We start from the raw sequence: 15,726 nt of genomic DNA, 5'->3' as shown, positions 1-15,726 counted from the left end.
AGAATGGAAACTATATTATAGAAATGGAGGTGATTTTGATTAATTTTACTATAAAAAGAACCTGAAAATGGAGCACAAAGTACAGGAAATGTTTGATTTTTGCCGATGTTCAAAAGTGAACAAATGATGTCATTGTCCAATAAATGTCCAACTAGCCATTCTAATACGCAGTCATGAATGGGTTGATGTAATTTTTACAATTATTACAGTATTGCAGTAGTCTGCATAACAGTAAATCTTCTATTTTTTGTTTGAATAAAATTTCAAAATAAAAAGCAAGAGTAATATCACAGGGACCTGGAGACATGACTGATGAACAAAGAAAATGTTATTTTAGAGCCAGGAATGTCTGCATTGTTCATTCTGGACCTTATTTTGAAATTGTCGTATTTTTTAATTTTCGTGAAATTGGCCAAATTGCAAATTTCTGACCATGTTATTGGGTAGTTGAAATCGGTAAATGGGCAGTTTCTTGTACTCAATCGATAGAAAAAATCGAGTTCTGAAGAAATAGTTATGAGTTTGGTTGACTGGAATAACGGAATTAGCCGAAAATAGGGCTCAAAGTGGGCGAAATTGCCGATTTTTAAATATCGCCGAAGTCGCTAACTTCGCGAGAGCGTAATTCCGTCAGTTTTCCACCAAATTTCGTTTTTTTGGTGTCTTTACAATCGGGAAAAGAATCTCTATCATTTCATAAGAAAAAATAATTTTTTTTTTTTCGAATATTTTGCGACACCAGAAGCAACTTCAGGATTTGGCCCTTCGACAGTCAAAGGGTTAAGTATGGATGTTTTGTATGGTGAGTAGGTTTAGTGTATTGAATATTGGTGGAGTGTGCTGCCTGTAGTGAGAATTTGTTATCATTCTAACTGCAGCCTTTTGTTGGGTAATTAGTGGTCTGAGATGGTTAATTGTTGAGCCCCATGCACAAATTCCATAGGTGAGATAGGGGTAAATAAGAGAGTGATAGAGGGCCAGGAGGGCTGACTGTGGAGCATAGTACCGTATCTTCGATAGTATGCCTACAGTCTTGGAAATTTTTTTAGAAATTTGTTGTATATGTGTATGAAATTTGAGTCTATTATCAAGGTGGATTCCTAAGAATTTTCCCTCTGTTAGCTTTGTGATAGGTGATCCGTTTATCATTATGTTAAGAGGGACATCTGTAGCTCTGTTACCAAACTGAATGAAGTAGGTTTTGTCAATGTTTAGTGTAAGTTTGTTAGTCCTCATCCAGGTAGATATTTTCTGTAATTCGGTATTTACAGTATTGGCTAGCGTGACTGGGCTCGTGGGAGAAGACGTATGTAGTGTCATCTGCAAATAGTGTTGGTTTGAGTAATTGTGAAGCATTTGGTAGGTCATTTATGTATAGGAGAAAGAGAAGAGGGCCAAGGACACTTCCCTGTGGGACACCAACTGTAATTGGTTGTGCAGAAGAGTTTGCCCCATTTGCATACACATATTGGCTTCTGTTGCTGAGGTATGACTTGAGGTAGTTGAGGGAGTGCCCTCTTATACCATAGTGTGACAATTTTACGTGGAGCAAGTCATGGTCAACTGTATCAAAAGCTTTACGTAAGTCAATGAAGATCCCCAGTGGGACTTCTTTTTTCTCTATTGCAGTGTAGTATATATGTTCTAGCATGTGTATAATAGCATCATTAGTATTTTTATTAGGCCTGAATCCAAATTGGCAGGGGTTGAGTATGTTTTGGGAGATAAGGTAGGAGTAGATTCGTTTATGAATTAATTTTTCGAAGATTTTTGAGAGAGGGTGTAAGTTGGATATTGGCCTATAGTTATTCAACTCTGTTTGGTCTCCTCCTTTGTGGATCGGGGTGACCCTTGCTATTTTGAGTACTGTAGGGAAGGTGGAGGATTCAATGGATTTGTTAAAGAGTGTTGCAATGATTGGTGATAGCACTTGTGACACTTTTTTGTATATAAAGGGTGGTAAGGTATTTAAATCTCCTGCCTTGTTTTTTAGTGCGTTGATAATAAGGGAGACTTCGTATGGGTTAGTCGGAGCTAGGAACAGTGTGTTCGGGTAGTTGCCGGTGAGGTAGTCATTTGGTGGGGTATCTGAGCTTGGGATTTTATTGGCAAGGTTTTGTCCTATAGTGGAGAAGAAATCATTGAGTCTGTTTGCTGTTTCTGTTGGTGGGAGTTGGGGTTCATCTGATTTTGCTAATTTTATTTCGCTATTTCGTGATATCTTTTTTGTTCCCAGAATTTCTGATAGGGTTTTCCAGGTCTTTTTTATATCACCTCGTAAGTTGGATAATCTGTTCTCATAATACAATATTCATACAATATTCCACACTCATGTCTCTCTCTTCCTTATTCCTATAAGACGGTATCTTTTTTAGCCCAATGCATGAAATTACTGCCTCTTTCTTCATAAACAGTCAACAACTCAAAATATTCCCTACATCTTCCCAATTCCTCCTCTTCCTCATCTAGTAACTTCCCTCATTTGTTTTTAACTGGTAAATCCATATGCTCTCAAGGCTTTCTTAACTTACTGGTTTTACTCCAAAGTTTTTTCTTCTTACTCTTGTTACAAATCATCTTGTATATGCAAAAAAAAAAAAAAAAAAAAAAAAAAAAAAACTTCCTCATAAAGCATATACCAATGAGGCTACTTATATTCTTTCGCCTCCCTACAGCTATAACCACGTGCAGCACGTCTTCAAGAAATAGAATTTTCTTTGCCTGTTCCACAATCTATATCTTCTAGGTTTCCATAATTTTTCCACCTTTCCTTACTTTGACTCTTTATTTAACTACCTAAACCTACTACAAATCTGTCAATAGATTTCTTTGTGAGTTTTCCTCACCTACTTTAGACACCATCCTCTCTTCAGAATGACTTGCCAATAAATTCAGTATGACAATGAAAACAATGAATAATGATAGTGATCTGTTAAGCAGTAATTTCCTATTAAAAAGATCATCCCTTTAAAAATGTTGTATCAATTTTATTTTGAATAATGTACTAGACCATCACAATGTTTTTTTCCTCCCCTAAAACCTGATTCACCTATTTATTTTTCTTTTACCACACACTATATTACTTTCTTATACTACTGTTATTCTTGTATATGAATAGTATACAATACCAACATTCAATTCCTCAGCCTAGGTTGGGGGATTGATTACCTCATTTTTGGTATATACTTCTACACATTATGTCCTTGTATTGCATTGATTAAAGCCAATGAATGGCAAAATATCTACAAATTAAAGATACCCAGATGTTGCACATGTGTTCAAGTCTTCAACTGTTAGTCTTTCACAAATTTAGTTTTTATTTTCAAATATAAAATATTTGCACTTCTACATACACTATGTGCAACATCTGGGTATCTTTAATTTGTGTTTGCAACACTGTATAGTGTTTGGAACCTGCTTTATATTTATCTATTTTTTTCTGATGCCCTGATACATCTTCACGCTCCTTTTATCCTCAGTATTTTTTATTATTTTCAACATATGATCTTAGGATATCAATAGACTATGTATAGTTATCAGATGATCAGGATACATCCTGATCAGGCACTACAGTGTCATCTTGTAACTGTAAACTCTACATCAATATCTTAATCTTTAATGCTAGTGAAGTATTCGGACTCCTTAATTTTCTTATTCATCTGTACAAAGTATTGCTCAGCACTTTAAAAAATATATATTTGTTAGAAATAATTTCTACATTAGCACAAGTCATAACACATTACCACTCTCATTCCATGCTTACTTTCATAGAATGTAAATTCCAGTCATATAGTCCTTCACCAGTTCAACCATTTCAAGAGCCCAATTAAAAAAAATTCTTGCAATTAAACCACTTCAACTTTCCAATTAATCTTTGAAATATTGTCAACAAATTTTTAGCTTACAATACTGTGTCTTTAAACAGCTAAGTAGTCATGATGACAAAACTAAACAGAGCATTAATCTAAAGCTGACTTGCCTACTAATAACTCTTGCATCAATTTATTAACCCTAATTTTAAGATGAGCACTGACAGATCACAAACTGATAAGTGTAGCATACAGTGGATGATATGTGTGAAGTCAAGTTTTAGCCTGAGTTACCAGATTGATGGAATTATTTACATAGGAGGTACTCAAGTTTGCAAATCTTTAGTTATGAGATGGTGTACTACAGCCCCAGGTATTCAAGTTGAAACAATGCAACGATAAATGCTGGAATAAAAAAAAAAAAACCTATAGTAAAAGCAGATCTTTCATAAAGTATCATGATATTTAGCAAAGCTTCTGCTTTTGCTACACATCTTTCTACCACGTCAAAACTACTTATGCTATTGTACTTCGGTGTTCTTTTCACCTGGATTCAACTGAAGACATCTCTTGTGCAGGTGCAACCTCTCAGTAATAAAAAACACCCATGTGTTGCAAATTAGTCTCATTCATCAAAACATACCATGGGCGGGATTTGAACCCGTGGTCAGAGAGTCTCTGACCGAGGGTTCAAATCCCACCCATGGTATGGTTTGTTTGCAATCGTGTCATTATGATTTCGTGAGTCACTCATGCATCAACTTGTTTGTATTGCATACCAACAATAATATAACACCAGAGACTGGTATTCACAACTTGCATTAAGCTTCTTACCTGACCCCACACAAAGTAATGGTATGTACCAAGGCTTTTCAAAGCTTTCACATTTTTTTCTAATGTAGGGAGATACTGTTCATCATGTAATGATACAAATCATGAATTTATCACAGATTATCAATACAGAATCATATCTAAAATGGCTGAGAAATGCAAATAAGCTGACTTTAGTTACATGACTGCAAAATCACAATAGCTTCATTCTGATCAGTTTATTTGGTAACTGAAAATCTTCCAAGTGCCATACACCTTTTAAACTAAGTTATTAAGAACATATGAAAGGAAGAACACTGCAGCAGACCTATTGGCCCATACTAGGAAGGTCCTTCTCAAACCTAAACCCACTAACAAATAATACACTTAAAAGTAACAGACAGAAGCATAATACGTATATACCCTTACTAACAGTGGACAAAAAAAAATTTTTTTAGTCAAACTAAAATCAACTACCACCTTTCAATTACTGTTCAGCAAACTAATACAAGCTGTAGAACATATTTACCAGTTTAACTGCAGGGAAAAAACGATGGACAGCACTTCGTAGCATAATGGCTGCACAATTTACAGTTTGTTATATGGAGTTCTCAGGAGATTAAACTATACCATGGGAAGAAGGTTGTAGAAAATTACAAGGGACAATAAACATCATGTCATCATCCTGTAAAGAAAAAAATCATGTTACAAACACTGTACTGTAGTGTTATCATCAAAAGTCTTGACAGTATCCATAACAGTATGCAGTGCTCACTCTGTGGATAAAGAAGAGAATCTGTGACAATAAGGGCATCAATCTTTGTATGAAGCTATATTTATACAGAGTATTTAAATTCAAGTGCATTAAGTGCAATGAATGAACTTGAGGTCCATGGCCCATGTGAACTGAATAAACAGAACTGAATTTAATGTGTAAAATATAGGAATATGCTTGAAGGCCTTAACTATACTGCTCCAGGCCCTGTTTTAATACTTTTTAAGGATAATATTGTACTATATAAATGAGTAAGCTGTCATCAGGTATCACTAATGGAGAAGGCATAGAGGGACAAAGGCATAAAGATGGAACAGGGAGGGAGCCTTCAATAACTGGCAACACTTTATACACATGCTCTACCTATTTACTGCTATTGTGGTTCTGTTGGTGGTTCTAAAGATCATCTTTCCTACAGCCAACTCTCAGATCTGGCCTAATAGGTTGGAAAGAAAATATTACAGGAGAGGGTGTTAAGTACTGGGAAAGAGAGGATTGGGGTGCATGCTAAGCTACTGCAAAAGACTGACCTCTGGATATGTCTTCAAGACTAGGGTTTATATACCTTTGACGAGTTCCAAGAGTTTTTCTACTCCCAGAGCCCAGCCCTGGGCCAGGCTCATTTGGTGTTTGCCTTGTCAACTAGGCTGTTGCTGCTGGGGGCCCGCCACCCCACATATCCATCACAGCCTGGTTTATAAGAACATAAGAACATAAGAACGAAGGAACACTGCAGAAGGCCTACTGGCCCATGCGAGGCAGGTCCAAGTCTCCTACCGGCTTAAGCCAATGCACCCAACCTAGTCAGGTCAGGTCACATTGACTTAAGGGAGGAACACGGCAACCGACCTGGTAGCACAAGCTATCAGGTCTAACTCACACCCACCCACATCCACTCATGTATTTATCCAACCTATTTTTAAAGCTACACAACGTTCTGGCCTCTATAACGGTACTTGGGAGTTTGTTCCACTCATCCACAACTCTATTACCAAACCAGTACTTTCCTATATCCTTCCTGAATCTGAATTTTTCCAACTTAAAACCATTGCTGCGAGTCCTGTATAGGCTAGATATTTTCAGCACACTATTTACATCCCCTTTATTTATTCCTGTCTTCCATTTATACACCTCAATCATATCCCCCCTAATTCTACGTCTTTCTAGAGAGTGCAGATTCAGGGCCCTTAGTCTATCCTCATAGGGAAGGTTTCTGATACATGGGATCAACTTTGTCATCCTCCTTTGTACATTTTCCAGAGAATTTATATCCATTCTGTAATAAGGTGACCAAAACTGTGCAGCATAATCTAAATGAGGCCTAACCAAGGATGTATAGAGTTGAAGAACAACCTGAGGACTCCTATTATTTATGCTTCTTGATATGAAGCCAAGGATTCTATTAGCTTTATTGCGAACACTTATGCACTGTTGTCTTGGTTTCAGATTACTGCTAACCAGAACTCCTAAATCTTTTTCGCAATCCGTAATATTAAGATCTACATTATTTAGTTTATATGTGGCATGGTTATTGTCCTGTCCAACATTTAGAACTTTGCATTTGTCTATATTAAACTGCATCTGCCACTTCTCCGACCACTGCATCAGTCTATTCAAATCTTCCTGGAGTGCTCGAATGTCCTCGTCAGAATGAATTCGACGGCCTATTTTGGTGTCATCGGCAAACTTGCCGATGACACCTGGCACCTGGTGAAGATACTTGTCCAGTTTCCCCTTGAAGACTTCTACACTTGTCCCAGCAGTGTTTCTGATATCCTCTGGTAAGATGTTGAATAATCTGGGGCCACGAATGTTGATACATGTTCTCTTACTGTGCCCACAACACCCCTGCTTTTCACATGGTTAATTTTACACTTTTTTCCGTATCTCTTAACCGTTTGACTGTCGCGGCCGTATATATACGTCTTACGAGGTACCGTGTTTGACGTATATATACTCATAAATTCTAGCGGCTTCAAATCAAGCAGGAGAAAGCTGGAAGGCCCACATGTGAGAGAATGGGTCTGTGTGGTCAGTGTGCACCATATAAAAAAAATCCTGGAGCATGCAGTGCATAATGAGAAAAAAAAAACTCAGACCGTTTTTTTTTTTACTTAAAATGCCGACTTTGTGGTCTATTTTCGTTTTCTTGGTCTCATTTGATAGAATGGAAAACATATTATAGAATTAGAGGTGATTTTGATTGATTTTACTATAAAAAGAACCTAGAAATGGAGCTCAAAGTAGGGGAAATGTTTGATTTTTGCCAATGTTCAAAAGTAAACAAATGATGCCATTGTCCAATAAATGTCCAACTAGCCATTCTAATATGCAGTCATGAATGGGTTGATGTTATTTTTACAATTATTACAGTATTGCAGTAGTCTGCATAATAGTAAGTCTTCTATTTTTTGTTTGAATAAAAATTCAAAATAGAAAGCAAGAGTAAATTCAGAGGGGCCTGGAGACATGACTGATGAGTAAAGAAAATGTTATTTTAGAGCCAGGAATGTCTGCATTGTTCATTTTGGGCCTTATTTTGAAATTGTCATATTTTTTAGTTTTCGTGAAATTGGCCAAATTGCAAATTTCTGACCACATTATTAGGTAGTTGAAATCGGTAAATGGGCAGTTTCTTGTACTCAATCGATAGACAAAATGGAGTTCTAAAGAAATATCTATGAGTTTGGGCGACTGGAACAATGAAGTTAGCCGAAAATAGGGCTCAAAGTGGGCGAAATCGCCGATTTGTAAACAGCGCCGAGGTCGCTAACTTCGCGAGATCATAATTCCGTCAGTTTTCCATCAAATTTCGCTTTTTTGGTGTCATTACAATCGGGAAAAGATTCTCTATCATTTCATAAGAAAAAATATTTTGTTTTTTTTAAATTTTGCGACACCAGGAGACACCTCAGGATTGGGGGTTGCGACAGTCAAAGGGTTAATCCAGTACGTTATTATGGCAGTGTGCAGATTTGGGACATGGCCCTTGAGTACTTACCAGGTGCAGCTGCTCCTGGTTACAGTCCGATGAACCCATCATATGTTGAAAATATCTCAAGCTGAATATGAATATGATACAAATAAATAACTTCTGCTGTCACTGAATAAGTAAATAAACCAATAATTACTCTAACTTCTGCTGTCACTGAATAAGTAAATAAACCAATAATTACTCTAACTAAACACTACCAGTATTGTTTTAACAACATTCTTTCACCTGGTTACCTGGAGGTTATTCCGGGGATCAACGCCCCCACGGCCCGGTCCATGACCAGGCCTCCCGGTGGATCAGGGCCTGATCAACTAGGCTGTTACTGCTGGCCGCACGCAGTCCAACGTACGAGCCACAGCCCGGCTGATCCGGCACTGACTTTAGGTATCTGTCCAGCTCTCTCTTGAAGGCAGCCAGGGGTTTATTGGCAATTCCCCTAATGCTTGATGGGAGGCTGTTGAACAGTCTTGGGCCCCGGACACTTATGGTGTTTTCCCTTAGTGTACCAATGGCACCCCTACTTTTTAATGGGGGCATTTTGCATCGCCTGCCCAGTCTTTTACTTTCGTAGGGAGTGATTTCTGTGTGCAGATTTGGGACCATTCCTTCCAAGATTTTCCAAGTGTAGATTATGATATATCTCTCCCTCCTGCGTTCCAACGAGTACAAGTCAAGTGCTTCCAAGCGTTCCCAGTAGTTAAGGTGCTTGACAGAACTTATACGTGCAGTAAAGGATCTCTGTACACTCTCTAGATCTGCGATTTCACCTGCTTTGAATGGAGATGTTAATGTACAGCAGTATTCCAGCCTAGAGAGAACAAGTGATTTGAAAAGGATCATCATTGGTTTGGCATCTCTCGTTTTGAACGTTCTCATTATCCATCCTATCATTTTCTTTGCCCGTGCGATCGCGGCACTGTTGTGATCCTTGAAAGTGAGATCCTCAGACATTACTACTCCCAGGTCCCTTACATTATTTTTCCGCTCTATTGTATGGCCGGAGTCAGTAGTATACTCTGTTCTAGTTATTATCTCCTCCAGTTTTCCATAACGGAGTAGTTGGAATTTGTCCTCATTGAACATCATATTGTTTACCGTTGCCCACTGGAAAACTTTGTTTATATCTTCTTGGAGGTTAACCGTGTCCTCAGCAGATGACAGCCTCATGCAGATCCTAGTATCATCCGCAAAGGATGATACGGTGCTGTCAAATGAATTGCAGGTTATAGGAGACCACGTGAGAGGTTATAAAGTCAAACCGAAGAAATCGGAAGAAATCAATTATACAGGCTTATATATATATATATATAGACAAACAGTGCAGGAATTATCTCTGTTAAGAAAGTCAAAATAACCCCAAAAATCTGCCAAAAGAAAATCCAAATGTGTCGGTAACATTTTCTGGGGTAGTTACAAATATGTAGAGATTGGCAAGATCAATGGTACATGTAACTGCAACCATGCCAGGAAATGCTGCACTCTCAAACTAAAGGCACATGTTTCATGACCTGCAAATATTTTCACCCTAAAAGATGTTTATAGTTGGCTAAATAAGGAAGTGTCCTACATTACTTACAAGGGGAAAAGAAGAACTGAATCTCGAGAACGTCAGACTGACCGAGACAATTACAACCATTCTGACCATGGTAATTACAGCTATACTGACCATGGCAATTACATCCATAATGACCATGGCCATTACATCCATAATGACCATGGCAATTACATCCATAATGACCACAGATTTATTATGTAGAAAGGGAAAATGTATGGAAAGAAATGACAAAAACTGAAGTCAATGATACAGGAAAGAAGAACCGGGGAAAGGAGATATGGTAACGTACAAGATGGAACATTAAAATGGTATAAAATACCGACAGGTTGTTAAGTAAGACACACATGCAACAGCCAGGTATCTACCTTGAAACGTCGTCTTCAAGTCTCTTCTGCTTCTATCAACTTTTCTGTACTCGACTGAAGAAGCCTACTGTGTAGGCGAAACGTTTCAAAATAAAGATACCCAACTGTTGCACACGTGTCTCACTTAACAACATACAAGATACACAAGAGGACTTGATAAGAGCAGACAAAGACAGCCGTTTGAAAGGCAGGGACCAAGAACAAGGATACACACTACAGGGATATCAGGAAGAATTTCAGCCTCATGGTGGAATGACCTAGATGAGATTATGGAATCAAAACAGCTTACACAGTTTAAAGGATACATACAACACGGCCTACAAGGGGAGGAATCTTGTGAAACTAGTCGTATGAGTAAGGTGAAACTTGACCCCTGAAACCACAAATAGGTGAGAGACACACACAAATAATAATCATTCCTAGTATAGCTAATGAAGAGAAAATGACCATTATTTGGAATTATGATAAAATATGTCAAGTGAAGGTGACGCGAGACTGCGAACCCGCAGAGAACCACAAGCTGACAACAATGTGCAGAGAACCACAAGCTGACAACACTGTGCAGAGAACCACAAGCTGACAACAATGTGCAGAGAACCACAAGCTGACAACACTGTGCAGAGAACCACAAGCTGACAACACTGTGCAGAGAACCACAAGCTGACAACACTGTGCAGACAACCACAAGCTGACAACACTGTGCAGACAACCACAAGCTGACAACACTGTGCAGACAACCACAAGCTGACAACACTGTGCAGACAACCACAAGCTGACAACACTGTGCAGACAACCACAAGCTGACAACACTGTGCTGACAACACTGTGCAGAGAACCACAAGCTGACAACACTGTGCAGAGAACCACAAGCTGACAACACTGTGCAGACAACCACAAGCTGACAACACTGTGCAGAGAACCACAAGCTGACAACACTGTGCAGAGAACCACAAGCTGACAACACTGTGCAGACAACCACAAGCTGACAACACTGTGCAGACAACCACAAGCTGACAACACTGTGCAGACAACCACAAGCCACAAGCTGACAACACTGTGCAGAGAACCACAAGCTGACAACACTGTGCAGAGAACCACAAGCTGACAACACTGTGCAGACAACCACAAGCTGACAACACTGTGCAGACAACCACAAGCTGACAACACTGTGCAGAGAACAACAAGCTGACAACACTGTGCAGACAACCACAAGCTGACAACACTGTGCAGACAACCACAAGCTGACAACACTGTGCAGACAACCACAAGCTGACAACACTGTGCAGACAACCACAAGCTGACAACACTGTGCAGACAACCACAAGCTGACAACACTGTGCAGACAACCACAAGCTGACAACACTGTGCAGAGAACCACAAGCTGACAACACTGTGCAGAGAACCACAAGCTGACAACACTGTGCAGAGAACCACAAGCTGACAACACTGTGCAGAGAACCACAAGCTGACAACACTGTGCAGAGAACCACAAGCTGACAACACTGTGCAGAGAACCACAAGCTGACAACACTGTGCAGAGAACCACAAGCTGACAACACTGTGCAGAGAACCACAAGCTGACAACACTGTGCAGAGAACCACAAGCTGACAACACTGTGCAGAGAACCACAAGCTGACAACACAGAGCAGAGACCCACAAGCTGACAACACTGTGCAGAGAACCACAAGCTGACAACACTGTGCAGAGAACCACAAGCTGACAACACTGTGCAGAGAACCACAAGCTGACAACACTGTGCAGAGAACCACAAGCTGACAACACTGTGCAGAGAACCACAAGCTGACAACACTGTGCAGAGAACCACAAGCTGACAACACTGTGCAGAGAACCACAAGCTGACAACACTGTGCAGAGAACCACAAGCTGACAACACTGTGCAGAGAACCACAAGCTGACAACACTGTGCAGAGAACCACAAGCTGACAACACTGTGCAGAGAACCACAAGCTGACAACACTGTGCAGAGAACCACAAGCTGACAACACTGTGCAGAGAACCACAAGCTGACAACACTGTGCAGAGAACCACAAGCTGACAACACTGTGCAGAGAACCACAAGCTGACAACACTGTGCAGAGAACCACAAGCTGACAACACTGTGCAGAGAACCACAAGCTGACAACACTGTGCAGAGAACCACAAGCTGACAACACTGTGCAGAGAACCACAAGCTGACAACACTGTGCAGAGAACCACAAGCTGACAACACTGTGCAGAGAACCACAAGCTGACAACACTGTGCAGAGAACCACAAGCTGACAACACTGTGCAGAGAACCACAAGCTGACAACACTGTGCAGAGAACCACAAGCTGACAACACTGTGCAGAGAACCACAAGCTGACAACACTGTGCAGACAACCACAAGCTGACAACACTGTGCAGAGAACCACAAGCTGACAACACTGTGCAGAGAACCACAAGCTGACAACACTGTGCAGAGAACCACAAGCTGACAACACTGTGCAGAGAACCACAAGCTGACAACACTGTGCAGAGAACCACAAGCTGACAACACTGTGCAGAGAACCACAAGCTGACAACACTGTGCAGAGAACCACAAGCTGACAACAACACATGAGCAAAACGTATGTAATAAATTTTCCATATATAATTAAATTTGTCTCTCCTTATTATCGTGTGATTATCAAATAACATTATATTATGAACCAGGCTTCCCTCTCAACCTTTTCTTTTTATCAACGCATATAAAAACATACAAAATATATAAAGTTACACATACACACTGTTGCAGTTTAAAAAAACTGTAGTGTAAAGCACCCTTCTGGCAAGACAGTGATGGAGTGAATGATGGTGAAAGTTTTTCTTTTTCGGGAATAAAATAGTTCGAAAACCAGTCTTCAAACATTACTAATGTCATCTAGGCTTTCTTGTTATGGTAATAATATATGTGAAGCATATGCTTGCTCACATTCTTGAATGCTGGGGGGTTCCTGGAGTGGGAGATTAGGAAAGGTTTCAGTTTAAAACCTGCAGCATTTCCACCCAGAAGCAGCATAACACAATCTTTGAATGCCTTGAATCCAAGCATCGTATAGTCAAAATATCTAAAGTTGAACCATCGTGAAGCTAGGAGCATCTGTACATATTATCATGCATCTCTTTTTTTCTCCACTCCAGTGAGGACATATTTAAGACTTTAAGGCTTTCCCAGTAATTCAAATGCTTTATTGGCACTGTGCAGGTCACAAATGACCTCTGTATCTGTTCCAGCTCTGATATTTCTCCTGCCCTGAATGGGGCCAAAGTATTGGTGTGCCAGAGTGTTGGTATCAGTAAGTATCAGCTAATTTTGGCGATACTGGTACTAGCCTAAAATTGAGTACTGGTGGGTATCAACTCATTTTGATGATATCAATATCAGTATGAGTGGGTACTAGCTAGTTTTGTTGGCATCGGTATGAATACGGGTGGGTATTGGCTAAAACCCAGTGTCAGTATCAGCAAAATTTAGCTATCATCCCATTCCTATCCAGGACTATCATTTAATATTAGCTACATGAATCTAGTATACATGGTAGAGTTCCATGGAAAAATCTTCTGCAGGCTCAGCAGAGAGAGAAGTTTGCATTCACCAAAATACATCTGAATGACCCAAGTTGGTTGGGAACAAGTTTGGAGGTTGGTTTGGATAAAAAAAAAAAAATTAATGTATGTGATGGGCAAACCAGTGGTGTACTTTATCTGGCTCAAAATATGTACCACAGTAAGTTGTGTCAAGAAGAATATATCCACCCTAACCTGGAGTATACATGGAGAGGGTTTTGGGGGTCAATGCCCTCACAGCTTGGTCTGAGACCAGGCCTTGTAGTGGATCAGGGTCTGATCAACCAGGCTGTTACTGCTGGCCACTCGAAAACTGACGTACGAACCACAGCCCACCTGGTCAGGTACTGACTTTATGTGCCTGTCCAGCGCCTTCTTGAAGACAGCCAGAGGTCTATTGGTAATCCCCCTTATGTATGCTGGGAGGCAGTTGAACAGTCTTGGGCCCCAGACACTTATTGTGTTGTTTCTCAGTGTACTCGTGGCGCCCCTGCTTTTTATTGGGGGAATGTTGCATCTCCTGCCGAATCTTTGGTTTTCATGGGGAGTGATTTTCGTTTGCAAGTTTGGTACTAATTCCTCTAGGATTTTCCAAGTGTATATTATCATTTCTCTCTCTTGCCTACATTCCAGGGAATACAAATGAAGGGATTTGAACTGTTCCCAGTAATTTAGGTGCCTTATCATTCTTACATGTGCCGTGAATGTTCTTTGTACACTCTCCAGGTCAGCAATTTCGCCTGCCTTGATGGGGCCTATTAGTGTACAGCAGTATTCCAGCCTAGAGAGAACAAGCGGTTTGAAGAGAATCATCATGAGCTTGGCGTCCCTAGTTTTGAAGGTTCTCATTATTCATCCTATCATTTTCCTAGCAGATGTGGTAGATACATTGTTGTGGTTTTTGAAGGCGAGATCCTCTGACATTATCACTCCCATGTCCTTCACATTACTTTTTTGCTCTATTATATGGTTAGAATTTGTTGTATACCCTGATACAATTTTAATTTCCTCAAGTTTTCCATATCTGAGTAGATGAAATTTCTCTTCATTGAACTTCATACTGTTTTGAGTGGCCCATTTGAAGATTTGGTTGATGTCCACTTGGAGTCTTTCGTTGTCTTCGATGGAGGTCACTGTCATGGCAATTCGGGCGTCATCCACAAACGAAGACACGGAGCTATGGCTTACATCTTTATGTCAGATATGAGGATGAGTGTGACAAGTTTTTCTTTCTTTTTGGGAGCAAGGGGCTAGTAACCCCTTCTCCTGTATAAATTACTAAATTTAAAAAGAGAAACTTTTGTTTTTCTTTTTGGGCCACCCTGCCTTGGTGGGATACGGCCGGTTTGTTGAAAGAAGAAAGATTAGGGGTTACTAACTTTTTGCTCCTGGCATTTTAGTCGCCTCTTACGACATGTATGGCTTACAGAGGAAGGATGCCTTTTCCGCATCTCCATGGATATCCACTCAAATTGTAACTATAAAAAGAATTAAATTTGTTTTGCTTTAAAGCTATTTTCCCATCCTTCAGTCCTAATGCTCTTCTCAGAAGATTCCTCTCAAGTTGAAAATCTACTGAAAGACTACAGAAAGCATATCCACTGTAGTATCAAAGCTAAATAAAGCTTACAGTAATAACAGTGTTCACCACGGTATGAATCATAACTACAGTCAAACATTAGCCGTTTTAGTGAAAATCTAGGAAGTATGATAACTGATGCACACATGAATAAAGATCACTTACTACTCTCAGGGGACTTCAATATAAATCTCCTGCAAGACCAGGACTCAAGTTACTGAATTCACAAACACTGAGTAACTGCTTGTTG

The 15,726-nt window shown here is 39.8% G+C and overlaps 1 protein-coding gene across 13 annotated transcripts in view; it reads right to left on the bottom strand.

Moving 5' to 3' along the window:
- The window catches only part of LOC128704207 (uncharacterized protein C18orf19 homolog A), a 96,149-nt gene that overhangs the window by 68,120 nt on the left and 12,303 nt on the right, over positions 1-15,726 (bottom strand). For 10 of the 13 annotated variants that reach the window (XM_070099027.1, XM_070099023.1, XM_070099035.1 and 7 more), the window contains one exon: positions 5,149-5,304. In XM_070099027.1, coding sequence (XP_069955128.1) covers positions 5,149-5,193 — 45 coding nt within the window. In that variant the 5' untranslated portion in view covers positions 5,194-5,304. The other 3 variants (XM_070099029.1, XM_070099032.1, XM_070099031.1) reach the window with 2 other exon arrangements.

Source organism: Cherax quadricarinatus, chromosome 66, assembly GCF_038502225.1.
Source record: "Cherax quadricarinatus isolate ZL_2023a chromosome 66, ASM3850222v1, whole genome shotgun sequence".
NCBI classification, from domain to species: Eukaryota; Metazoa; Arthropoda; class Malacostraca; order Decapoda; family Parastacidae; genus Cherax; species Cherax quadricarinatus.
This window is presented reverse-complemented; position numbering and strand designations above follow the sequence as displayed.